This window comes from Stylophora pistillata, chromosome 5 (genome assembly GCF_964205215.1).
Source record: "Stylophora pistillata chromosome 5, jaStyPist1.2, whole genome shotgun sequence".
NCBI classification, from domain to species: Eukaryota; Metazoa; Cnidaria; class Anthozoa; order Scleractinia; family Pocilloporidae; genus Stylophora; species Stylophora pistillata.
This window is the reverse complement of record NC_142523.1, coordinates 3185485-3211876: the sequence shown is the minus strand read 5'-3', so window position 1 is coordinate 3211876 and position 26392 is coordinate 3185485. Positions and strand designations below refer to the sequence as shown.

The 26392-nt window shown below is 41.0% G+C and overlaps 3 protein-coding genes across 10 annotated transcripts in view; 2 read left to right on the top strand and 1 right to left on the bottom strand.

The window, feature by feature from the left end:
• The window catches only part of LOC148729842 (fibronectin type III domain-containing protein-like), a 49304-nt gene that overhangs the window by 6614 nt on the left and 16298 nt on the right, over positions 1-26392 (top strand). For 3 of the 8 annotated variants that reach the window (XR_016001173.1, XM_088759976.1, XM_088759981.1), the window contains exons 1-12: positions 14338-15983; positions 16857-17162; positions 18117-18228; positions 18891-19102; positions 20596-20737; positions 21221-21351; positions 21609-21881; positions 22893-23180; positions 23449-23760; positions 24006-24076; positions 24439-24798; positions 25461-25677. Coding sequence is in view for 6 of the 8 variants with exons in the window: in XM_088759976.1 (XP_088616102.1) it covers positions 15509-15983; positions 16857-17162; positions 18117-18228; positions 18891-19102; positions 20596-20737; positions 21221-21351; positions 21609-21881; positions 22893-23180; positions 23449-23760; positions 24006-24076; positions 24439-24798; positions 25461-25677 (2899 nt within the window). In the remaining 2 variants the exon portion in view is untranslated. Of the gene's footprint in view, positions 1-10208; positions 10279-14333; positions 15984-16856; positions 17163-18116; positions 18229-18890; positions 19103-20595; positions 20738-21220; positions 21352-21608; positions 21882-22892; positions 23181-23448; positions 23761-24005; positions 24077-24438; positions 24799-25460; positions 25678-26392 lie in introns of those variants that run through there. The other 5 variants (XM_088759977.1, XM_088759978.1, XM_088759979.1 and 2 more) reach the window with 5 other exon arrangements.
• Positions 1784-10207, bottom strand: LOC148729843 (uncharacterized). Its single transcript, XM_088760000.1, has 3 exons — positions 8421-10207; positions 8145-8285; positions 1784-2850 (listed from the first exon to the last, which is right to left on the bottom strand). Exons 1-3 carry the CDS (start codon positions 8787-8789, stop codon positions 2335-2337), a joined length of 1026 nt encoding a protein of 341 aa, XP_088616126.1. The 5' UTR covers positions 8790-10207; the 3' UTR covers positions 1784-2334.
• LOC148729844 (uncharacterized) lies at positions 3035-3906 on the top strand. The gene has a single exon (XM_088760005.1). The coding sequence runs from the start codon at positions 3082-3084 to the stop codon at positions 3904-3906; it is 825 nt and encodes a 274-aa protein (XP_088616131.1). The 5' UTR covers positions 3035-3081.

Sequence of the window (26392 nt, the reverse complement as noted above, 5' to 3'; positions counted from 1 at the left end):
TGGTTACTCAATTCTTCATTAAGCTGTTGTTATTTGTAAGCGGAATATCAACCTCGCGCTAATGTGTGACCTCTCATGGAATTCGTCAATTCTGCAAGCCAGGTACCGAAGATCTGGTTGCCCCAGCGCCGTGAAACAACGACATTGCTACCGTCAACCTGAATGAATGCAAGAACGCATCAAAACTCCCAATGACCCTTCATTGCATTTCGTAGGGGAAATCCTAGAGGTCGAGCGTTCGACATTGCACTCTAGGTATTACAAAACGGTTCCTTTAGGAGCCACCACTTCTTATTAAAGTCATAACCAACACTGAGCTTACAATAACCAAAAAACGAATGCCAACACAGGCGTCCCAGCAAAAGCCTTGAGCAAAAGCTTAGGATTATTTCATGAAAGCGTCACGTGTTGTGTGACACGGTGTTAAGTTACGCGAGAAACCGTCGAGAATTTGAATGCGTTATAAGGAATAGTATAGGGAACAAAAGTGTCTCAGTTCAAAAAATCCCCACGCACTGTGCTGAAAACGAAGGTTTTCTACCATAATTTCCACGCTTGTTCGTGTCTGCCTGGGCCTTTGACTAACAAGGTGGACATGGCCACGCAAGAGGCTTGGGTCTTAGGTTAATTTTATCCCTTCCGGCCTCTTGCGCGACGGTGTCTACCCTGTGAGTCATACGCCTCTACGAACCCCACACTTGACCTTCTGCCGAGCGACAAGAACAAAGTATCTCCAGGAAAGAGAAAGTTGCCAACTAGAGTGTTAGAAAGCCCATCTTCAAGTACAGTTAGAGAGCCGAAGCTACAGGAAGTAGGATCTCAATGTACTATCAAAAATAAGATGTCAGTCCTGTCCAATTGGTCATGACTTTACTGTGTTTGGTGGCTCCTAAAAGAGCCGTTGTTTGACTGATTGCTCTAAATAGAGCAGTTACAAAAGTGTCGATATTACTTTCTCCTCCAATTCATCTAATCCCTGCCGCATGTTCTCGAAACTTTCAACAACAGAATGATAGTTCTCCAGAACAGAAGATAAATCTTGTTGTTCTGATACAGCTGCAACTGTCTCTTGCAGTTTTTTTTCAGTTTCCTTTAGTTCCTCCAATAAATCGAGGCGTTCATCGCAGATGTGATTTAGAATTTCACGCTTTCGATCCATGAAGGATTTTTTCGTGCACGCTCAAAGATAACCGTTTTACAATGCGCGATCCCTGGCTAGTGAGACAAAAGACAAGTGGCAAGTCCGCGGCATATCAAAACTCCACAAAAGAACCAATACTAAAAATTCTACAGCTAGTGTGACAAAAGATCAGTGGTGGAAAAAAAATCACACATCAAATCGCTGTGGGCATATCTTACTTTGACACGTGTTTAGTGGAAAACTGCTTAACTCAGATTGCACCGGGCGTATCTGAAGATAATTTACTTTATATGTGTGAGCTGAAGCAGCCAATTAAAAGCTTAACAAAGCCTAGCTAAATCGAACATCAACCTTCTTTCAATCTTCTTCGAAAGAAATTCAGTCCAACTTCCATGTTTTGAAGTGACAATGGTAGCACGTGCTTAGCGTTTTACGGCGGCTTGCTAAAAGGATTTGAACTGACAAACTCGTGATAGTGTTGATATTCTTTTGAAAGCAACGTCCGATTAGCGCATTCATAATGATTTGAATATAATTATACTAAGAGTTCCTTTTTGTTTCTTGCGTTGTTTTGGAATGCGCATCAAGCCAAGAGATCTCTCTAAAGACAGGTAGACAAACATGTTCTCTCGGAATTTTTTAGTGGACTTAATGGGCGGTTTCAGTATGCGTATATGTATTTCTAAAGCTTTTGTTCTTACACTTGACAATGGCTGGCCAAAGGTGTGATAAGTAAGAAGCGATATTTGTGTAATCTACATCTAAATTAACGCAAACAGACTTTGGAGCGGTTTTCTTTAAATTCAGTCCCTTTCTTTTTGTTTACTTATGCTGTTTTACTTTATTGAAATGTGAGACCATGTAAAAACGTTAAAAATAAAATTAGCAATGAACCGAATGAACTGAATAATTATTCTAATTCAGTTTTCGTGAGAAGACACTGCTGTATCAACTACATCTGGGTGTTACGAAAATTAAGACCCCGAAAAGTAAGACCTAAGACCCCGAAATAAATCTTCAACCTTTCAACCAGTTCGCTCGCGCAGAAATACCTGATATGATGTTAATTCTCATGAATTCCAACGCAATGTAGGCTTTTCTCATCCTAGCCTCAGACGCAGTATTTTTTAGGGGAGGGAGTGAAATACGACCAACTTATTCCTCAAAACTACAATCAAAAGTATTCAATTTTACTAGGATGAACGATCAGGTGAGTCTTTCGCGGTATTAAACTTACGGATAGCTCGACACTTAGAATTTATTTTACTTTTGATGAACTTCCAGAGCTTTTCTTTTTCCTCGTTGTTGCTAGTGGGACACTTTGTAAAAACTAAAACTTTAAGTGAATTGAGTTTGGCGATGTCAAGACACTTTTTGCCATAGGTACCATCGGTATTGCTGGTCGCAAGTTCCTCAGTGGTGAAGAAAGATGGTAGGAGCTTTAGAGCACACAAGTGCCGTTCATTTTCACTTCCCAGGGTCTGCTGGACTGTTTTCACTTTCCTTGGGGTCACACATTTACCAATCAATTCTTCGCCGACTTCGAAAACCGAACTTGTTCCTGCTTGCCCAACTGGGATGTCAGCTGGTTCCTCGCATAGACTAAGTAGCAGGTCTTTATCAATGCTGGTCATGTCATCTCCAGACGGCTCAATGGGTACGTCTAACGGCGGTATCTCATCACATTGGTTGTTTATCGTGACATCGAGCTGAAAAGCAAGGAGAAAAATAAGGGTGATTTTCCACTGGCTGAGTGGAACGAAATAAGTGGAAAATGTTTTTCTCACACACCGCTGGGGCCTGGGGATGGGTTAAGGTCATGTGAGGTGTAAGGCGGTCAGTTGTTTTTTGTTGACCGCCGTTGCTTGACCTTTTTCTGCGAAAGTGCTTGTATTATTTACATTTGTTACGAATAGTTAGTCACGAATCATTAGTAAAGCATGCCGAAGGAAACTAGACGTTCGAAGAGGAGTTCTCGGGCGGTTAGGCGACTTGAGCCATACAACAAAAGCCCTAGTCAGCGAGGTAATAGTCGATCAAGTCAAGGATCAAGGCAAGAAAGCCCGAAGCGCGAGGACCCTCCAAACCGAACCGAGGAACCGCCAAGTTGGGCAAAGGAGCTGTTGCAGCAGCAGAAACTGTATTCGAAAGAGTTAAAGAAGCTGAAGAACGAGATTGATGATGCGAAGCTTCGAAAACATGGCAAACTGAGCGATCCGGAGCCGGAGTTTCGCTTCGAGGGAAACAAAAAGCAGTACAAACTTAATCGTGACGTCTTGGATAAAATTGACAGGGCTAAGAATACGAGTGATGATGAGTCTAGCTCCGAGCTCCTCGAAGAAGGTGAGCAACTTCTTTTAGAACGGAATAAGCACATTTGTCTTGCCGATAAATATGGGTGGGACACGGTGGAATGTTATGCAGCCGAGCCGCTTGCTAGTGATTCTGGCGACGAAAAACGGATAAAAAAGGACATCAAAGAAAGCAAGCAACTCAGGGAGGAGAAACGAAAGGCAGCTGCAGCGAAGTGGAAACCGAAGAAGTCGCCCCTACCACGAGGAGTTGATGGGTCGAAACGTGTGGTTGAAAAAACCCACAACTTCCGAACGGCGGGAATGTCGTCCAACGTGGCATGTGACCCCAGGCAGTTGTGTTTTCGCTGCGGTCGAAACGGCCATTACGCCCAGGATTGCCGTGCATCAGTCGCAAGTGGAAGTCCAGGATGGGGCCAGAACAATGGGCAATCATCTGGAAGTCAACAGTGATGCCCTGAACTTCCCCCTAGAAGAGAGTGTATATAGAGGATATCTTGAGTTCGAGAATGTTGATTTTGCTTGTCCCACTGTTGGGAAAGGCAGATTGAGGGAGAATATCTCGTTTTGGCAGAACATTGGGGCTAGCAGGTGGGTGCTGCGTGTCCTTCAAGAAGGCTATAGCTTACCATTTATTTCCCTTCCTCAGGAGGCATTTTTCAGGAACCATCCCAGTGCTGTCGAGGATAATATTTTTGTTTGCACTGAGATTTCAAAGTTACTGTTGTCTGGTGCTGTAGTTGAGGTGAAAAGTGAGGACTTGGTGGTATGCAACCCACTGGGCGTTGTGAGGAACTCTGCCCAAAAACGCTGCCTAATCGTGGACTTGCGTTATGTCAACCAGTTCCTGAGGTCATGCAAATTTAAGTACGATGACATTCGCACAGCAGCAGACTTATTTCATGAAGGCGATTGGTTTTTTTAAATTTGATTATAAAAGTGGTTATCATCACATCGAAATATTTCCTCAGCATTGCAAATACCTCGGATTTTCCTTATTCTACAAGGGGCAGCTAAGGTTTTTTAAATTCATGGTCCTTCCATTTGGCTTATCAACTGGTCCTTACCTCTTCACCAAGATCCAGAGAGCACTCGTGAAACACTGGAGGGGTAAAGGCTTCAGATTGTTTACATATCTGGACGATGGAGCAGGTGCAGACCAGGACCGAGGTGAGGCAGTCAGGTTGTCAGCAGAGGTTAGGAGGGATGTTTTGTTGAGTGGCTTCGTCACCAACAAAGAGAAGAGTCAGTGGGAGCCAGTACAATGTGGTGAACTTCTGGGCTTTCTAATGGATTTGCGATCTGGAACTTTCCAGGTTCCACCAAGGAGGGTTGATGCTTTGAAACAATTGATGAATGATACTATAGCTAAGAAATTTGTGGTTTCAGCACGACACTTGTCACGCATCACTGGTTCACTGGTTTCCATGGGTCTTGCCTTGGGCCCTGTAGCACGACTCTGGACTAGGGCACTCTACAGGGACATATGTCAAACAGTTCACTGGGACATACCTTTCTTGATATCTCCGGAGAGTCAAGCTGAAGTCCAGTTTTGGAAAGTTAATTTTGACACTGGTGGTTATCCTATATGGTCCCCTAGTCCGAAAGTAGAGGTTATTACTTACTCAGATGCAAGTGGGCAAGGTTGGGGTGGTTTTGCAGTGCAGTTGAGTGATAAGGTAGCCAGGGGCAGCTGGTCCCGTGAGGAAAGTGAAAAGAGTTCTACGTTTAGAGAGGTGACTGCCATCAGGCGTGTGCTGGAATCTTTTGCAGATGAAGTCAGGGGTAAAGATGTGCTCCATCGCACCGACAACAGGAATGCAGAAATTGTTTTGTCAGTAGGAAGCCGCATCAAGGAGCTGCACATGGAGGCTGTAGCAGTTTACAGGCTGTGCCTGGAACTTGGCATGCGCTTAACAGTTGAGTGGGTTAGCAGAGATGAGAACACGAGAGCAGACGAGCTGTCGAGGTTGGAGGATTCTAATGACTATATGTTAGACCCAGCTTGCTTTGATTACATTGACACCTTGTGGGGTCCCCACACCATTGATAGGTTTGCTAGCCTGAAGACGAAGCAGTTGGAGAGGTACTGCAGCAGGTATCATAACCCAGGTTGTGTGGCAGCGGATGCATTTACAGTTTCTTGGTCTCATGAAGTTAATTGGCTTTTTCCTCCTCCATACCTGGTTCCACGTGTGTTGAGGCACATGTCAGCAGGAAGGGAGAATGGCACCTTGATAGTTCCTGAGTGGCGTTCAGCAAGTTGGTGGCCACTTCTGGTGGAGAAGAGTGGGAGCTGGAAGTCCTTCATTAGCCAGTCCATGCAGATTCTACCATACGAAGGGATCTTCCTATCAGGATCAGCAGCTAGTGACATTTTCACAACGGGCGTTCCTTCCTTCTCCATTCTGGCACTCAAACTTTGTTTTGACGGCATATGCTGAACATTCCTCTCGGTGAAACTACTATGATGAAGTCTGTTTTGGACCTCGTTTTCAGCTCTTGCGATCTTGAGCCAGCCAACATTGTCGTGTGGGAGTTGGATAGATGATGTGGCTCATGACTGGTCAGTTGTTGTTTTGACAAGACAGCATGTTTGTGATTATGCTCTGGATTGACAGCCGCTAAATGTGAACACTACGTGACTAGCAGTTTGTTGCCGTTATGGCAGAGCCGCCCCCAGCCGTGTTGGCCTAAGGGGTACCGCTAACACTGGTTAGCGGTGTATGCTGGCTGTATGTTAATGTGGATGTCTGTAAAGTTTTTTCGCGCACTCTGTTTGCTGTTTTGGCAAAGTAGCCCCTAGCCGTGTTGGCCAAAGGGGAACATCATTCTAGTACTGGTTGCCAATGTGCATGTGTTGGCTAGTTTGTAAAGCCTTATAAGTCTTGCTGTTTGGGCATGTTTTAATGAGTGTTATGGAGGTGATGATGTACGCAGTGTTTTACTCGGTACATTCTCTTTCAGTTTCCAGCCCTGTCCCAGAGGGTGTTAACTTATCTGGCTGGTTACGTGGGGAGACTATGACTCATCCTAGACTGAAGTATCTTGCGAAGTCTCTACCAGCGATCCTGATCCAGGACAGAGCACCGAAGACAGTCAGCACTTATGTCCGTGCTTATGAAGCGTGGCGAACATGGGCCGTCCAATGTGAGGCCACTCCCCTACCAGCGGATCCTACAGTGTTTTCCTTGTATTTGGTACATCTTATCCAGCAGGACCGTTCAGTCTCCTGTATTAACTCTGCTATCAATGGAGCTAGCTGGGTCCATAAGAAGAGTGGCTATCAGCAACTGAGTGACCATCCGCTCATACAGCAGGTGGCGGAGGCCGGAAGAAGGATCCTTGCTAAGCCCCCAAATCGCAGGAGGCCTCTGGAAGCCAGCCATGTTAAGAGTGCTATCCGTCGCCTCGAGCAAGGCCCTTTGTCTGATATCCAGGTAGCTGCTTTGTTCGCTTTGGGTTTCTTCGGCTTCCTTCGCTGGGACGATCTGAGTCGATTGACTGTGGACAATCTTCAGTTTGAGGATTCTCATCTTGCCATATTTCTCACACAGAGGAAGAATGATCAGTTTCGCCAAGGCTCGTGGGTTTTCATAGCTCACAGCGATTCATCACCTTGCCCGGTTGCAGTGGTTGAGAAGTTTCTGAGGGTTGGCAATCATGACAGGAAGTCGCGGCTATTCAGGCGGGTGTTGTCCACAAAGAAGGGAATGAAGGTTAGGATAGATCCTATGTCATATAGCCGGGCAGCTGAGTTGATTAAGGCCAAGCTGCGGAAGGAGGGGCTAGATCCTGCCTTGTATGGAATTCATAGTCAGCGATCTGGAGGCGCTACAGCCACAGCAGCTTTTGGGGTCCCTGAGCGTCTGTTCCAGAGGCAGGGCGGTTGGCGTAGCGACAAGGCACAGAATAACTATATTGAGGAGTCTTTGGAGTCCCTGCTTCTGGTTACCAGGACAATTCAAGACCAAACCTCATGAATTATAGGCGTGATCCCAAGCTGTTCAGAACCTTTTTTGTACTTATGAACTGATTTTTGCATTATCTAGTGCCCTTATGAGACTGTTTGACTTTGGCAAGGCTTGCTACTTGCACATTATGTTCCATTCTGTAAGCCTTGTGGGTTTTGTTTTTGGAAATAGTATTTCTCTTAGTTTTTCACTCTATGCTTTGTGCCGTTGCGGTGGTTGGCTTGACATGGCTCCCAGGGGTGTGTGAGAAGGGTGATTTTCCACTGGCTGAGTGGAACGAAATAAGTGGAAAATGTTTTTCTCACACACCGCTGGGGCCTGGGGATGGGTTAAGGTCATGTGATGTGTAAGGCGGTCAGTTGTTTTTTGTTGACCGCCATTGCTTGACCTTCCCACCCACCCACCCAAGAGTTTTTTCAGTTGTTCATTACACTTCTAAACGATTTTAGATTTTGTCTCGATTCTTAACTAGTTCATGTTTTGAAACTCCATGTATACTTGTAAAATTTGATAGCTGTTATTGTGTGAATAAAGGTCATGCTTGCGGTGGTTGGCTTGACATGGCTCCCAGGGGTGTGTGAGAAATACGCATTGTCATTGTGTTGCATTAAGTCTGCTCTAAGTCTAGCATCTACTCATAAGTGAAAATTAAGGGAGCCCTCTTTTCTAAAGTTATTTAACAGGAACCTGAGTAGTTGATATCTAAGAACCTCTTACCAGGGAATAATTATTTTGGGATTGTCCCTCCAAGGAGCCAAGGTGTGCCTCAAAGTTGGATAGGTTGTCTGCCAATACAGTCATTTTCCTCAGCAGTTTATCTTCTGTTTCTGAAACAGATGTTTGTATTTTCTCCATCATCTGTAAAGTAGAACAGATAATTTGGTTCACCTGACTGATACAAATCTTTAACAGTTCTTTCGTCTTTCATGCTTTTTGAAAGAAATTTGCGCAAGTAATTGCAGAAAAAACTCTAGACCACGGGTTGGTAAATACCTTAATGAAGCTTTCCTGCATTTGCATCTGACAGGAAAGAATTTTTGTTGTCGCCTCCTCCATGGCATCCAGCCTGTTCACCAGGTGACGACACTCTTCTGTCTTAACAGCAAGTTGCTGGCGGAATATAGCGACCACATCGTCTTTCGTCGAAGGTTTCGCTTGAGGGTTTGCCAAGATTACTAAGTCCAGTTGTGCATGAGAAAGTTCCAGACAGTCGTATAGGTTGCTAATAACAGTTTCCGCTTTGAAGTAATCCGAACACTGGTCGCCTTTCAACCCTCGATGACATCCGCACCCAACTTGTAAAAACTGTTGCACTTTGGTGACGATACTAGAAACGTCTTCTTCTCTCGTTGAATTCTCCATTTTGTGATTGTGTGAAAAGGCAGTAATTGACACAAGTTGTTAGCAGTTACCAAGGCAACGCATTTTTGATGGACTGACAGGGAAGCTGGAATTATGGAAATTTGAACTTGAACTTCAGAACTATCATATGCTTTTCGCGTGCAAGTTCCTTGGTTGTACCTTATCTTAATCGGTGGAATTCAATAGTAAAAATATTAATTATAATCCATTTGAATGCGCCGAAAGTGAAGTCGAGTTATTCAAACGATCGAGTTTCGACTCGTTTCAAGTGATCTTTCCACAGATTGTGTCAAATACCTCGCATAACTTAACACCGCGTAACCCAACGCGTGACGCTTTCCTGAAATAATCCTTCGCTTTTGCTCGAGACAAGAGCTTGGGACACCTGTGTTGGCACTCGTTTTGACGAAACCATCAGTTCTTTTCAAAATAATTTCTACAGGCGATCACTTGTTCGACCGCTGCCGTTGGAAAAATTAACTTTTATTAGCCGTTTTTAATCCGTTCGACAATTTTCATTAGCCGTTATCCGTTCGATCTCATCTGTTCGAAAATAAATTATTATTATATTCATTAGCCGTTCATCCGTTCGATAATTATTTTAATTAGCCATTCATCCATTCGACCTCATACATTCGAAAATTTTCATTAGCCGTTCATCCGTTCGACCTCATCCGTTCGAAAATTTTAATTGGCCGTTCATCCGTTCGAAAATTTTCATTAGCCGTTCATCCGTTTGACCTCATCCGTTCGAAAATTATCATTAGCCGTTTATCCGTTCGACCTCATCCGTTCGAAAATTTTAATTAGCCGTTCATCCGTTCACATTATCCATTTCGAACGGCTTGCCTAGCCGTTCGTCACCCGTTCGCTTGCCGTTCCGTTCACTGTTCGAACGGCTACCATTAGGAACGTTTTCGCGTGAGAGGTCACATTTATTCTTTAAAACTCGTATAATGAACAGGGCTTGACACTAACTTTTCAACTTAATAGCTAAGTGGCTATTGACATCTTAGATGTTATGACAATTTCAGTTTGTTTACCAACTAGCCAAACTGGCTGGTGGAAATCGGAAACCACTAGCCAAAACTGAATTTCTACAAGTCTGTGGCTAGTGGGCTACTGTTAGTGTCAAGCCCTGAATGAATTTGAACTTAGCTGAAAAGGAGGAACCACTTGTGGTCCTGATTCACCTTGCTGTGAAAATCTCTTGGAGAGGACAGGTCTTTCTGTGTTCTTATTTATGACACCATTCAGGGACCATCAGGGCAGCTTGTGACTTACCAAGAAATGTATTGCAGTTAGAGAGTGAAATTTGCAATCAGATCTTTGGAGTTTAAGTGTGAACTCTGTCGTGTTGAGTCCGAAATGTATTGTACATGTAAATGATGATTCAAAGAATGTTATTTTTCCTCCTAGGCACAAGTCTTCACGATGCGGCATTTGGGTCTATTACTTTGGATGTCAAGCATTGCGACTCTGATAAATGGTAATTTTAGTTGATTTGAATAAATTTGCAACTAATAAAGGATCATCAATTTTTTTGTGTAGATTACAGCCTGTACCTTTTGTTATTTTATTCAAATGATCCACCTCAAACTCAGGACTGTGGTCTAGCAGTGCCCAGTGACCCCTCCGCTGGTGCCTTATTTTTGTCCTTGGGCGACTCAGTTTTTTTTTCAGAAAAAGCCTCTGCTGGGCACCCTGGATTTCACAGTTTCAGAGCAGTGGAATCCCCTCAATTTTTTTTTTAGAGCACAGTCTTGAGACTGTATGATAAAATCTCAATTGAGATAGAATAAATATATGAAAATCATATATTTTGAACTGCGGTATTTGATACGTATGACGGACGATCCTCGCAGTAGATAGCGCTATTTGAGCAATAGCGAAATTCAGACCTGAAAAAAAAAAAAAAAATCAGGCCTGTACGGGACTCGAACCACTGACCTCTGCGATACTAGTGCAGCGCTCTAACCAATTGAGCTAACAAGCCAACTGAGAGCAGGCCGTTAAGTTGATTCGTAATGAACCCGTGAAAGTGATAAATGAGATAGAATAAATATATGAAAATCATATATTTTGAACTGCGGTATTTGATACGTATGATGGACGATCCTCGCAGTAGATAGCGCTATTTGAGCAATAGCGAAATTCAGACCTGAAAAAAATCAGGCCTGTACGGGACTCGAACCACTGACCTCTGCGATACTAGTGCAGCGCTCTAACCAATTGAGTTAACAAGCCAACTGAGAGCAGGCCGTTAAGTTGATTCGTAATGAACCCGTGAAAGTGATAAATGAGATAGAATAAATATATGAAAATCATATATTTTGAACTGCGGTATTTGATACGTATGATGGACGATCCTCGCAGTAGATAGCGCTATTTGAGCAATAGCGAAATTCAGACCTGAAAAAAATCAGGCCTGTACGGGACTCGAACCACTGACCTCTGCGATACTAGTGCAGCGCTCTAACCAATTGAGCTAACAAGCCAACTGAGAGCAGGCTTGTTAGCTGATTTTTTTCAGGTCTGAATTTCGCTATTGCTCAAATAGCGCTATCTACTGCGAGGATCGTCCATCATACGTATCAAATACCGCAGTTCAAAATATATGATTTTCATATATTTATTCTATCTCATTTATCACTTTCACGGGTTCATTACGAATCAACTTAACGGCCTGCTCTCAGTTGGCTTGTTAGCTCAATTGGTTAGAGCGCTGCACTAGTATCGCAGAGGTCAGTGGTTCGAGTCCCGTACAGGCCTGATTTTTTTCAGGTCTGAATTTCGCTATTGCTCAAATAGCGCTATCTACTGCGAGGATCGTCCATCATACGTATAAAATCTCAATTATTGATGATCCCCATGAGTTTCTGAGACCAGTTCTAATGGGCCAATTATCAATTACTGTAATGATGCATATGGAACAGTGTCTAGAATGGTTGAGTGCAGTAGAATGGTTGGGTGCAGTAGAATGGTTGGGTGCAGTAGAATGGTTGGGTGCAGTAGAATGGTTGGGTGCAGTAGAATGGTTGGGTGTCTAGAATGGTTGGGTGCAGTCAAACCTTGCAGGGTCAGGGCTGGGTAGTGGGGTTAATTTAGTCTCTAGATAATGAAAAAATATGAATATTAGTGAGCTACAGGTCTTTTAAAACTGAAAGCTAATAATATATGTATCATTTAATCATTATTAAGCAAGAATGAAGGAACATTCTCAAATCACTTTGTTTAAAGTGCTAACTTTAAGTACAATGTATAGTTACTGTGCATTAAACTTGACAATGTGCAGATTTGTGTTTCATTACATGTACTTTGATTGACAGGAAAAAGTTTTCATGAATATTGAATGTTACCAAGTGATGTTCTTTAACGGAAAAAAGTTTCAAAGAAGCAAGTCTGGTTAATCAAAAAACTCAGATAATCAAGGCTCAGATAATCAGAATTTTGATTGTACAGTTTTACTATTGAATTAGGTTTAGTTAGCTCTTACGGCATGGTTGCTCTTACCTATATACAATACCAGGATTTATTACACGACTCGGGCAGTCAGAGGGCCAATAACTAAAATCAACCAATCAAAATGCTCTATTGGCGGTCAATATTCTCTCAGTATTGGACCGGGCACTGTCCCGAATGGTCCCAAATGATACGGCACTTGTGTTCCTTTGAACTTCAGTCGTATAATAAATCTCTTATTAACCAAGCTTGCTCGGGACTGTACTGGAAGAATATCGGCCCTCAGTCTTTTTTGTATGGACCTCGCTGCGCTTGGTCCGTACTGTCAAGACCTCAGGCCAATATTCTCCCAGTACGGCCCTCGCGCTTGGTTAATAAGATATATGTCAAGGATTTTTTTTGTAAGGCGACACAGAAAAAAGGAAGCTATTTGCAGTAGCTTTAAAAATGTGACCGGGCACAGGATTTCGTACACTAACGCTTTTTGGTTAAATGGGTGAAAATAAACGGTTTGTAAACAGATAGTAAACCGGTGCTAAGAGCATTTAAATGGTTTGCATATCCATTTAAACGGATAGTCCAAAGCGTTAAACGGTAGAGCTAAGTCCAAAAACAGATTCCATAAACCGTTGAACAGCCAAGAAAAAAATAAACGGATAGCTTAAAGTGTTAAACGGTTAAACAGAAACTATTAATGGATATAGTTTAAAACGTTAAACGGATGGACAAAAACCTTGAACGGATCATAATCAGGAGGGCTAAAGAACAGCGGGAAGCCATGCACATATTGATCAGAAACTGTTGCGAACAATTGTACAAATTGTTCTTGCGACTGATGTTTCATGCTAATATTATATTTGACTGACACCAATAGAAAACGAAGTAAAATTAAATTACTAGCCTGCAATTAAGCTATCCACTGGTTAGTGAAGCGAGCGGAGAGTGTCTCGCTCTGGAGAGCTTGCAATGCGTTTGAAAATTTGCATAAAATATAAGCAGAGCAAGCAATTTGTCAATCATACCATGTGGACTGAACATTCTTGACAGAAAAACAAATTAGAAATGAGAAGCAAAGTCTTTTTTTTTTCATGTTCCTTCATTGTTTCTTCTTCGTATTGACCGAAATGAAATCGCACAATCAAGTGAAAAATGTTAAGTAATGGATTATAACGTACCATATTTATTCATCTATAATCCGATCTGGGCTATAAGCCGAGACCCTAAACTTCAGTCTGTTTTAATCGGGAAGCTTCTTAAAACATGTAAATTGAAAATACTCGGCTATAAGCCGAGACCACGTGCAAAGAATTCCATTCTCAAGCAAACTGAAATGAATGCAAAAGTTTCAAAACAGAAAAGAGTTTTAATGCAGTATTGATGTCGAAAATACATTCCGAGTAAACCAGAGAGTAAGGCCTAGTTTATACGTCGTGCTACAGTCGAATTTGATTCAGACGAATTTAATTCAAGGTCCCACAAGCAATTAAATTCGACGATAGCACGATGTCTAAAGCGAATTCAATTTGTCTTGGTAAGACAGATAACATATCGATAACGCGTCTTCAGTTTTAGTGTTGCACTAGCGTCGCGTCGAATGAAATGCATACATTTTCTGAATTTATTTTGGCGAGCCCGCAGCGACCCGGGGCGAGCCCGCAGCGACCCGGGGCGAGCTTTTCGAGTGACACCTCACGACTTATGTCGACGGAACGACACATTTAATGGAATCAAATTCGTCTGAATTAAACTCGACTGAAGGGCGACGTATAAACTAGGCCTAAGTCATCAGTGAGTCCTAGAGGAAAGATCAAGAGAACCTCTTTAATGGAGAGCTTGAGATGTCAGCGAAACGCACAACGACGCGCCGTTACACTCGGAAATATCTGAGGCTGGATGAGAGATTACTTGATTGGGTTACAGAGTAGGGAAGCCAAGATAAGTTTTTTTTCGTGATCGCAAATTTTAACACTGTAGCAGGTGACGATCGATCGCGACGAGTTTGTTTACCAATTGTGGGAATGGGCAATTCTGATTGGTCAGTTTCGAAATTTTTTAAAACACTTTCGCAAGCTCTATACACCGAATGCAAATATGGCATCCAATTTGAATTGCCATTTTTCTGGACTGACTAGCCTCTCACACATGTAATAATCCTTTTGTGTTTCCACGTGAAGACGAGGCTAGTCAGTCCACAACAATGGCAATTCAAATTGGACACCATATTTGCATTTGGTGTATACACTCGTTCAGAACCTGCAAAATCTCTGATACTCTAGACAGCTTGGAAGGTGAAGCAATCTACTCCGAATAAATGGCAGAACTAGCAGGTGAGGAGGAGATGGATGACGAATTCCACACCGACGCTGAGGACGAACAGTTAGCCACTTTTACTATGCTCTGAAAACAACAAACCACTCCGTTGGAAGCAACCACATATTTTTTTAAGTCAATGACCAACTTCAACTTGTTTTGCTATTTACTCCTGCATGCAATATCTCGGCTTATACGCGAATATATCTATGTTTCCTTTGAATTTGCTGTTTCGAAAAAATTATGTTTAGAAAAACACTCAGCTAGAAGCTGAGAACCATTGTCTAGCCCAAATTTTCGAGATTTGTAGATTTCACCGTCGGTTAACCATCGAAACAATTTTGCATATGCAACTTTCTTTTGCTCATGTTTCATCTAGTGTTTGATTTCATAAAGTAAAGTGTAATTATAGCTTTTATAAAGCAATTTCTGTTTCCTTTCAATCAATGGAAATAAAAGATGAGAAACCCGATAGCCACCAATTTTGGTAAATTTTTGCTGTACACGTCCATCGAAATAAATTTCCATAATCATGAAAACAAATCTCGCTCTCCTTGTGTTAATTAACGAACATCTGTTTTCGTGAGGTAATGTGAGCTCTCATGTCTCAATATCTCTATTGAGAATTCTTCTAATCGAAGACCTTCTAATACCAGAGAGTTGCAAATGGGAAGTTGAAGCAAAGACCAACATAGCCGCTCGATCGAAGCGCGATTGATTTTCAACGATGCTTCTTGGGACTGTTTTATACTGTTGCTCTTCAAAAACGTTAAATGGATGCAAGTAACCGTTAAATGGATAGGCCAACCATTAAATGGATGGATTTTTTTTTTAAACGGATAGATTAACCGTTTAAACGTTTTGTTGATAACGTTAAACAGGTGAGCAAAGCGTTTAAATGCTTTGATGATCTGTTTTAAACGGATAACAAACGAATAGTAAACGGAATGTTCTGTTTAACTGTAAAGTGTATGAAATCCTGTGCCTGGTCACAAATGTTACTTGATGAAGATAACTTTTTTGGTCTTAAATCACATCTTTGTGAACTAATTTTGGGTGTTTTTATTTTTCCAGGTCAAGGTGTTTCACAGCCACAATCTGCCCCTCCTAGAATTGTAGATTTCTTGGATGGGAATTTGATAAAGCCAGAAGAAGTTAAGTCTGGCAAAAAGTTTGATGCTTCTAAGAACTGGGGCTTCAGACTCCCATGTGATGCGCAGGGTGACAACCCACTAGAGTGGAGTTGGAAGCACAATGAAACTGAAATTACTTTTCCAAGTGCCAAGTACACACTTGGTGCTGATGGTTCATTAACTGGAAGTTTTCTGGAAGCTGAGAATAGTGGAAACTACCAATGTTTTGTCAAGGACACCACTGCCAACAAAGAAACATTCAGTAGAAAGGTGCAAGTCGCAGTAACATGTAAGTGACAGATATTTTCTCAGGTGGTGGACCTTAATTAATTGTCAGCCTCAAATGTGTGACAGGGTAAAACTGCTCATTAAAAGATATAGCTGGAAGGAGGGGAGGACTGTCTTGCCGAGGCCCAAGCATCTGATTGAGGTCCTGACTAAAAAGTTTAGTCAAACTGACAAATGAATTTAAGAGGTCTCCTGAATAGCAGGGATTTCATTAATTGCGGATGTAGACATATGTTGGAAAACAAGTAGGTGGAAGATAGTGCAGCAGTTACCAAGGTAGATTTGTCACCAGTCTTTCTCTTCTGTCCATTCAACACAGTGCACAGTGAACCAATCATGTTGTTGATTGAATTGTTAGAACTTGTTACAAAAATCACCCAACACCCAACACCCAGAAAATATCTGCAAAAAACTTGCCTTTAGAATATATAGAATATTTTCCAACAAACATGTAAAAACTGAGGTGAAATGGTGATAGTGGAGAGTGGCCGCTGGAGTTCGCCAGTTGCTGGCTTCTAATGAAATCCCTGGAAAAGTGCTGATGTGACATAAATTAACTGTTGCTCTTATTTTGTCAACTTTACACTTCAAAAATTAATGTTAAGAGTGTAAGTAAGAACCCTCTGATGAGACCTTCTGAAAGTTTGTTACAGCTGGTGTTGTATTTAAAACTAAAACTAATTCTAGCTTGGACTCTCCTGTTTCTTGGTTATCATGCAGTTTGCCAGACATGAATTTTTGAGAAAATGGTTACTCTTGCACAAAACAACTTGAAGTTGGTATTTTGAACAATTGTTATCATGAATTTAAATGTTCAGCACTGTTTTGTGGATCTGTTAATTTTGGAATTTATGTTAATATTCATTTCCTTTAGATGTTGAAGATTTTGTCTCTAAAACAAGCATTGCACAGACAGTGAATCTTGGAGATCCTTTTTCATTTTATTGCCCGCCACATGGTGGCAGTTATGGTGCTTCTTATACTTGGGCAAATAAGGAAAACATCCAGCTGAACAGAGATGAACATATAGCCATTACCCCACTTGGTACGCTGCACATCATGTTTGTTACCCAAGCTGATGTGGACAAAATCTCAGGATTGAAAGGAATTGCTTGTACCATTGTTGCAGCAGATACCATCTACCAATCTGGCTTTCTGATTGTGACTAGAAGCAGTCCAGGTGAAAATAGTTATTAAAATATTTTGAAATTTTTTTAATTTTATCTATGCTCGCAGTGCTCTATTGGCATGTACAAAGTGTGTCCCCCAGCCTACTATGGAGCTGGCAGTATCTTGGTGGAAGAGCAGATATGTTTTTAAACTAGTCTGTTTACAAACCCAGTTGCCTCAAATGAGCATACATACAGTACAGGCTGCAGGAATAGCAGCACCTGCACACATGTAAAATATGTGCAAGATGGCATATTTATGTGTGCAGTATGTGTGCTAGTAATTTATGTCCAACTATAACAGTAAATACTCTGCCCTCTTTCACATGGAATGCTGGGAGTAAAATTTTGCATTCACTGTGAAGAATTTGCATGTAATTTTTTACATGTATTTTAGTGTATTTACTTCCATGTGACATGCACATGATAATTTTTTTTGTGTAACTTGCCTGCAATATGGTGGATTTAAATGTATGAAACATATATGCAATGCTGTTATTCCTGAAGCCAGTACTGTACATGTATTTTTTTTCTTATGTTACAACCAAATTGCTGCATCAACTAATACATAAACTATATTAAAGCTAATTTATACCAAAATATAAAGCAATAAATGGATGAATTTTCAAAGCGTATGATTGAAAAAGAAATAAGCAGTTTAGCCTGCTCTGGGTCTTCCAAAGAGTAGCTTGGTGGTAGTATCCGAAGTATCAATTAGAAGGTCACAGTACATGTAGGTTTCATTCTTATTGGGAGCACTTAGTATTCTTTTTTTCTCTGAGAATGCCTGTGTCATTTTCTGGATACATCAGCATTCACATGACTGTTGTTTTTGTTATTGTTATTATCATCACTGTTATAGTTTCTATCATTAAGTATACATTTATGTGTTCATATACGTGTGTAGGTCTTACTTGTGTTGTTATGTTGATAATTGTATTTATTTCTTTTATGTTTGATATTAGGTGACCCTGAGACGCAAAGAACACCTTCCTGGGAAGTAAATTCATTGTCAAAAATGGTTGAAATAGCCGTTGAGGGAAGAAACAAGACTCTTTACTGCCTTGCTGTCGGAAGGTGATCTAGTTATAGATGGTTTGCCAAAAAAAATTTAATCCCCTTCACTCCAAAGATCTTGATATCAGTTATTTCCAATCTTTTTTGTAATCTCATTGGCACTGACATGTCCTTGTACGTGTAATTTTGCTGAGTGTTTTTTTTTTCTGACAAATTTGTGAATCACTTATCTCAGGGTTAAAGTTTTCAAATTGGTTATAATTTTTTTTGTGGTTAAAGCTGGAATGAAAAGTATCATGCAGCAGTAATTTGGTGGATTTCTTTGTTTTTGATGACATTGGGAGCTGTAAGGTGTAATCTGATTAACCTGGACCACTGTTCCTTCAGAGACTAGGAGATCCATCTTGTATTCTGATATGATTGTCCATGATTTGTTTGCTCTTTTTGGTGTAGTTTTTCCATGCTGTTCTTTTTTCTTAACCCTGTAAGACCCAGAAGTGATGGAATATGTAACTTCTTCATTAAATATCCAAATGTTATCCAGTGAACAGGTGGCGACAATACTCAAACTCATCAGTTAGAAATTATTTACAAAGTAATGCATAACAGTTAGAGAGGCGAAAAATATTACAAGTAACAATCAGATCTCATTACTTTAAGGGTAAAAACAACTTTGACTTACTATTTTTAATACTCAATACTTTATCTTTGAAAACTTCCAGGCCAGCTCCAAAAATAACCTGGAAGAGAGATGGTCAGCCGATTACAAGTGGGCAAAATAACTATGACATCCCAGACTTGTTCTTTGGACGGCAGTTGATTATCATGGACGTAAAGGAAGACAAACATGAATCAACAGAGTACTCATGCGAGGCAATGAATTCAATGAACAGTGGGAACCCTCTGAGTCACAAAATAAATCTGATTGTTGAAGGTAAGCATGGTGATGCACATGGTACATGTATGTTTGATTGTACAGTCAACTCTTTTGCTAGGGGACACCCTCAGGAATTGGATGTCCACCATGACGAATATGGCCATAATGTGGAACTACCAATGTTATACTAGACTATTGATAATATCAAATAAATAGACAGTTTGCCCTATGGAGACAATATGGAAATTTGATAAAACCAGTTCCCACTGTTGTGTTTTGTCAGAGGTGGTATTTTTGTTGATTTGCAATTTAAAGACAAATTTCAGTGCAAAATTCAATTATTGTGTAGTGAGTGTCTTCTTATGATAGAGCATAAACAAAACAAAAGTCCAATTTTCACTTTCAAAAGTGTCCCTTTCTGCTCATGAAAGATTTCTGTGTAGAGGAATGTGTAAATACCTCGACTTCATACCAGAATATTATAAGCAACAAAAGACTTTTTCTTTGTTAACAGACATGTCTTGTAGGTGCAACTAAACATGTAACTATAGTGGGGGTTGAGAGCATTACTTTCAATTGAGAATTTTAAGACCACCACCCCCCCCCCCCCCCCTCAGGTGTTCAATCAGTATTTTTACTCCTAGATCTCAATTTTAATATCCTTGATATTTATAACGTTTAATTTTATGCTTTCCTTGTAGCTTGTTTTATGTATTCCAATCATAATAACCTCCTTAATTCCTAATGCTTTTGACATGTACTCTCTTATCCTGTGATACTCCTAGTCGCTTTATGCTAAGGAAACAGGGGCGAGCTTAGATTAGATGGGTCACTTGAGTATGAACTTGAACTTTTTTTAATCTCAATGAACATTGAATTCTTAGGGCTTATAATTATGTGTGCAATTAAACCTTGATTATCCGGACCTCGATTATCCAGACTTTTTCCTTGGTCCCGTTTTTTCATGATTATTTATGAGCTTCGATCTTCAAATGTTATGAGGTAAAAAAATTCAGAGATTTTGTTTTAAGGTCAGGAAAAGTGCGTTTAAAACAGTGCAATACCTCCTCCGCTTTCAAAAGATCGAGCGCTTGGAGAGTCATTGAAGCAGACTTTTCGGATTTAAAGTGTGTTTTTTTTATTTCTTTTTTTTTACATTGTTGTTTCATTAACATTCATATTTTCAAATATATGGACTCGCGATTATCTGGACTGTTTACCAAAGTCCCAACGAGTCTGGATAATCAAGGTTCGACTGTACCGACTAGGAAATGTTTGTCTTCAATTAGAAGAAAATTAAAATGTAGATCTAAGAGTTGAACAATTTGATGTTTAGTACAATTTAGAGATTTTAAGGGACGTACTCTCTTTTCAACTCATCATCAAATTCATGCACACGATACTCAGAATGATAGAAACTGCTCTACACACTATTGCAGAACTAATATCAAGAAGTTTACAATCATGCACCGAGGTCCAAAGGTTTGGAATTCCTTACCAAATGAATAAATGAATAAGCTAAAGAATAATTTTCTTCCTTATCTGGCTAGTCGCTCCACGGTGGGAGAAAGCTCCTGTTTCGAAGTTGGAGGTAGACATTCGAGGGAATGGCTCATTGCATTGTAATGTATATGCTGATCCTGTGCCATCTTTCAAGTGGTACAAAGATGGAAAGATAATTCCCTCATCAGAGTAAGTAAACACTGGCTGAGATGGTGGCTTTTGTACTCAAACATGTACTGTCTAGAGGTGGAGCCTTTCTTACATGCACATAAGTTATGTGCATGGAGAATACTGCAGTGATTTGATCAGTGCCCCCATTACAATAAGTGCCTTCTCTCTGGTTTGTGCCCTGCTTGAGTTTGCACCCCTATTTAGTAGGCACCCTCATCCCATTAAGCACCCCCCTATACCAGCAAATGCCCATATCCAATAAGGGCTCATATTGTGTCTCAGTGATAGCACTGCCACATTTAATTCCCATCATAGCAGCCTATTGTGTAACTCTCTGTTTTGTTTCAATGCGAATTGGCAATGTGGGTGACATTCTGCTAGGGCTTTTTTTTTTTTTTTTTTTTTTGCCCTAAGGCATAGAACTGGACTCTTCTCTTATGAAGAAGTGATCAGATTGCTGGGAAAAAAAAGTCAGTTAATTCCCTATCTTGACTTCCACAGTCAACATGTCGTAATAGAAAACGACAAGTTGAGGATCCAAAATGCTAGAATGCAGGAAGATGGTGTTTACCAGTGTGTTGCGGAAAACAAGCATGGAATGATTGTATCATCCACTTGGATCTATATCCGCGGTGAGTAACTGAAGTTTTTATCATTGACATCCTAACATCAGAATGCTTATTCTCGATACAATATTGTATGCATTTTGCAAGGTGCTGACAAGGAGAATTTGTGAACAATCAAGAGCCTGTTGAGTTGGTGATCATTTCCATTTTCCTCGTGACCTTATGCGTGATTCAGGGTTGCTAGTCAAACATAGAGGATCAAAATGTTAATTCAAACAACTTTATGCATTTAAATAACTGTGATTTGGATTTTTTCTTTTCAGCTAAAGCACCAACGTTTTCCCAACCACTGGGTCCCTTTTACTTGTTTAAAAATAGTCAAGGCGTTCTAAAATGCGAACCAGAAGCTGCTCCTCCTCCAACATTCGAGTGGTTTAGAGGTGGTGAACAGATCACAACTGATGGACGCTACACTGTTCAGGCAGATGGCGTCTTGTTGATCAATGATGTTGGTGAGGATGATAAGGGCGAATATCGTTGTAAAGCCACGAACTTCTTGAACTCGGCCGAGGAGAAAGGAGAAGCAATTGTTTATGGTAAACATCTCATATAATATAGCATAGACATTGCTGTATGGGCAATTGTACCAAGAAATGTAAGAGAACTGACATCCATATCATCTTTTAAATGTAACATACGTAGAATAGACCTTGTTTCTAAATTGACTGATAGTAAATGTGAAAACTGCCTTTTATGTAAGACTTAGGTTAGATTTTTAAATTGTACATATATATTGTTTTATTTTTAAATTTCTTAAATTTTTAGGTAGTATTTAGTGTCCCCAGTTAGTGGTTGTATAACTGCTATTTTAGATTTGACACATGAATAAAGGTTGTTGTTGTTGTTGTTGTTGCTGTAGGATCGCTCACAAATATTGCCCCACGGATTACATGTGTATCAAGCGTGTTTTCGTGGGAATTGTGCACACTTTCATATGCTTATAGTGGAGTGGTGCGGTGCGGTAGCTGAATTACACATTCAAATTACACGCGTGAATTACAAGCATGAGTTGCAGAAGTGTATGTTCGAACATTAACCGGGGAATACTTACATGTACTCTCCAACCGCGCTGCCTCACTTCCACAAATCAGGAAGTGGTCGATCAATAAAGTGGAAGTTAGGGATTAGTCATTGAAGTAAAAAGCGTGGCAAGTCCTTGGCAACTTGCCACTGCTGATTTAATCCCTTTGAAGGCTGGAAAAAGCTTTATATACTTAAACAGGAAGGATAAATTATTATCTTTTTCAAGAAAGATTTTTGATAGGGAAGTTTGGAAAGGAATCTCTCACGCAATCTTGACGGGAACAACCCGTCCAGAGAAAGAATTAAAGTATTGTTTGGTTCTGTTGGATTAACCTTATTACTCTATAGATCTTACGATATTAGTTTTAAGAATTTAGTATTGGATCAACTAATAATCCCCTAAGTGATGCTTTCTCTATTCTCATCACTTGTCTGCTTAATATTGTATTGATATTGTAAGGAGAAATTCTGTCTTGGTCACTCATGTAAGTTAAAGCGTTTATCTGTTGTTTTCTTTGGCACAGAAAAAACGCGAATTACAGTTAAACCAGAGGACAAAGTTGTTCCAGAGCGCGTCAACATCGACCTTCGTTGCCGAGCAGAGGCCGATTCAAGACTGGAACTAAACTATTACTGGAAAAGAGATGATGCAGTTGTTAAGTACAACTCAAAGATAGAGTGGTTAGAAGGAGAAAACGTTTTAAAAATCTCTGATATAAGTGTTGACGACGCTGGCATTTACACCTGTGTCGCTTACACGCCTGAACCTAGGAAATCGGAAGACAAGGCGTCAGCTGAAGTTAATATTAAAGGTTTGTTCTCATCAATGCATCGAGTGATTCAAAGTTTCAACGTTCCCCCCTCCCACCCCCCACGGGTATTTGAGCTTTTTGAAGATTGTTTCGTTCCGATTGGGGATACTCGAACACGGTTTGTCGGAGGTATTTATTCACAGATCTGGAAGTAGAAATAGAAGTAAGAGAGAAATAAGTCGCAGTCCTCAAGTTGTTAATTAGGTCAACTTTTAATCACTAACTTATCTGCAGTGATTAACAGCATCTCCTTTTTTATTCCCTCTAGGAGTTCCGTTCCCTCCAACGAACCTCAAGATAAACGAGAAAACGTGCATCAATCGGACAACAGTACTTGAATGGACTACCGTACCCTCCGATGATGCTCCCATTTTGCACTTCTTGATTGAACAGGAATCGAACCATGAACCGGATGTGTTTTATCTCATCCACAAGGAGACAAACCCAAATGCAACATCCCTCACGCTTAACCTTACCGGCTGGTCGACTCTGCGTTTCCGCATGAGAGCTGTAAACAGTTTTGGCCCAAGTCGTCCTAGTTTCTCCACAGAGGCTGGAATTTGTAGAACATCTCAGTTAGGTGTGTTTGTGTTTCTGTGTGCGAAAAAAGCGGTCAAACGCAATGCTTGCGCGAGGGGATCATTTTTGGGTGCCCGTGCGCCAATTTCCTGCATTTCGTAGGAACCACCTCTGTCTCGCAAAATAAGCGAAAGAAATCGGAACTTCCATAGAAATCCGTAAAAGGAAACAAAACTAGGGAGAAGAAAAACTCGAGAGTTTTCGAACACAACGCTTATTCGTGACTTCTTCCTGCTTTCCTTACAGCTCCAGAGAAATTCCCAGAGAACTTGCGTGGAGTACCAAAGGGGGCTAGTGAACTTGATATTGGTTGGACGGTAAGTACCTTTTGATTGGCCGAAGCTCACCACGTGACTTGAAAATAATCCTGGATTGCTTTGGTATTGCTTTACTTCGCTCTGTGATTGGTCCAGGAAACTCGCGCCACTTTCTCAACAAATCAAATGCAAAACTAAAACCAGGCGCGACTTGGTCGCCCGCGTTTTCCCGCGCTTTCGGCCATTTGATCATCTTTAATTTGAGTTCTTATTGGCTCTTGGACGTATTTTCCTTCCTTCTGATTGGCTGCTGTGATAACTTTGGTTTTAGTTTGACGACACTCGATCGGAAAACGCTCTATTGTAGAATTTGCACCAATTTTCATTTGAATTGAATAGAAGAATTAATTTTAATTTGGCAGAAAATGCCAAAGGTGTACTGGAACGGACCCGGATTTTACTATTTCTTGGAGTACAAAAAAGTCGAAGAAACGGCGAATGAAGATGCTCCTGACAAATGGCAAGACACCAGAATCCCCGTTGAAGCGTCCTCCTTTAAAATCGACAATCCTGGGTACTATGAGCTTTGGGAGTTTAGGATTCGCGCCGGGAACAATTTGGGCCCAGGACCCTTCAGTGCCATCGAACGATCCCGTTCTGGCCAAGATCCACCTCAAAGCCAACCGAAAGATGTGAAAGTGGGGAAAATACAAGCGCGCAGTGTGGAGCTTTCATGGCAGCCTGTTGATGCCCCGGCCAGAGGAAGTGTCGATGGATATAGGGTAAGGGACTTAACTTACAGTTAGCCTGGTCCAGGCGTTTTGTTTGTAAAACGAAGCGCGTTAGTGCGCGAGCGATTGAAGCGGAGAAGTAAGAAAAGGGAGAGAGGTCTGGGTCGGGTCGCGTAACGACTCGTATCTGAATTTTTCGCGCCGTTCACTATTTCGCTTCGGTTTCTCCAACTGAAAGCCGGGAAGAAACTACTTTACAGACTCAAAACCAACATTTCTATATGTGACAGTCGGAACGAAGGCGATAATGTGGATAGATTAAAACAAATTTAAACAATTTAAATACAGATTCATAGACGGACAGATGTACTGTATTGTTTAAACGTAACTTGATAGTGTCGACTTGGAGGCCCCATCCTCGATCGTTAAGAAAATCGAGAATCGCAGATTAGTTGCGAGGTTTGATTTTCTTGGCTGTGAAAAAGTTAATCGCGGGTCAAGTTCTTTGTATCTTGATTTGATGATGTTTCAAACAGCGAATAGCTCTAAATATTTGTAAACTCTACTTAAGCCTCGATAATTGCATTTCCGTGGAGAAAGTACCCAGGGTCGTGTTTCGAATCTCGAGTCGTCGGAGTCGAGGAACTTCTAACTAAAGTTCCACTGATAATCTCTGAAGGTCTCTTATCTTTTCTTGTGTGTAAAATGTGCAGATTTTTTACTGGGGCACGAGCCTTTTGGCGAATGCAAGGAGAAGACGAGCCATTCCAAGCTATGCGAACTCTACCGATGTAAAGGGGCGAGCTACCTCTTCAACGACAGTCTTAGACCTGAAACCTTACACCTCCTACACAGTAGCAATAAAGGCTTTCAACAGCGGAGGGGAAGGCCCAGCAAGTGATGAAACATATTTTTCCTCTTTGCAGGATGGTACGTTTAAGTAATCTTGCAGTAGCTTAATAGCCCATTTCCGAATTACCCTTGGCCTCTTTTTCAAAACGAGGCCTGGTGCTCAACCATTCTTGTGAAAATGAGTTTAATTTGCATGTGAATGAAAACTTATTATCATATGAAAGGATGAGCACCAGGACTCGTTTTGAAAATGAGGCCAAGGGTAATTCGGAAATGGGCTATTTGTTTTTATAAAAAACTAGATCATTGGATAATGCAATTCAAGACTTTTTATTGGCTTAGCCATTATGGTATATCAGCCAATATACCATAATCTAGAAATATGGTAAGCGTACGTGGCAGCTTAAAATTAAAAGGGAGCTAAAAATTTAATAAAATTTAATAATTTAATTTAACGTTTTTAATAAAACAATTATTCCACTCGCGCTTGTTGGATATGAGATGATTATAGCCAACTCGGCGCTAGGCGCCTCGTTGGCTATCTATCCAAATGGCTACCCAAATGCAACATCCGTCCTGCTTAACCTTACCGGCTGGTCGACTCTGCGTTTCCGCATGAGAGCTGTAAACAGTTTTGGCCCAAGTCGTCCTAGTTTCTCCACAGAGGCTGGAATTTGTAGAACATCTCAGTTAGGTGTGTTTGTGTTTCTGTGTGCGAACAAAGCGGTCAAACGCAATGCTTGCGCGAGGGGATCATTTTTGGGTGCCCGTGCGCCAATTTCCTGCATTTCGT

Bases quoted from the DNA above. Each gene is read 5' to 3' on its own strand.
- LOC148729844 (XM_088760005.1), top strand. From the start codon at position 3,082: ATGCCGAAGGAAACTAGACGTTCGAAGAGGAGTTCTCGGGCGGTTAGG.
- LOC148729843 (XM_088760000.1), bottom strand. From the start codon at position 8,789: ATGGAGAATTCAACGAGAGAAGAAGACGTTTCTAGTATCGTCACCAAA. The intron at 8,286-8,420 runs GTATTTACCAAC...TCTACTTTACAG, and splicing joins TGCAGGAAAGCTTCATTAAG to ATGATGGAGAAAATACAAAC. The intron at 2,851-8,144 runs GTAAGAGGTTCT...CTTGCTTTTCAG, and splicing joins CCCAAAATAATTATTCCCTG to CTCGATGTCACGATAAACAA.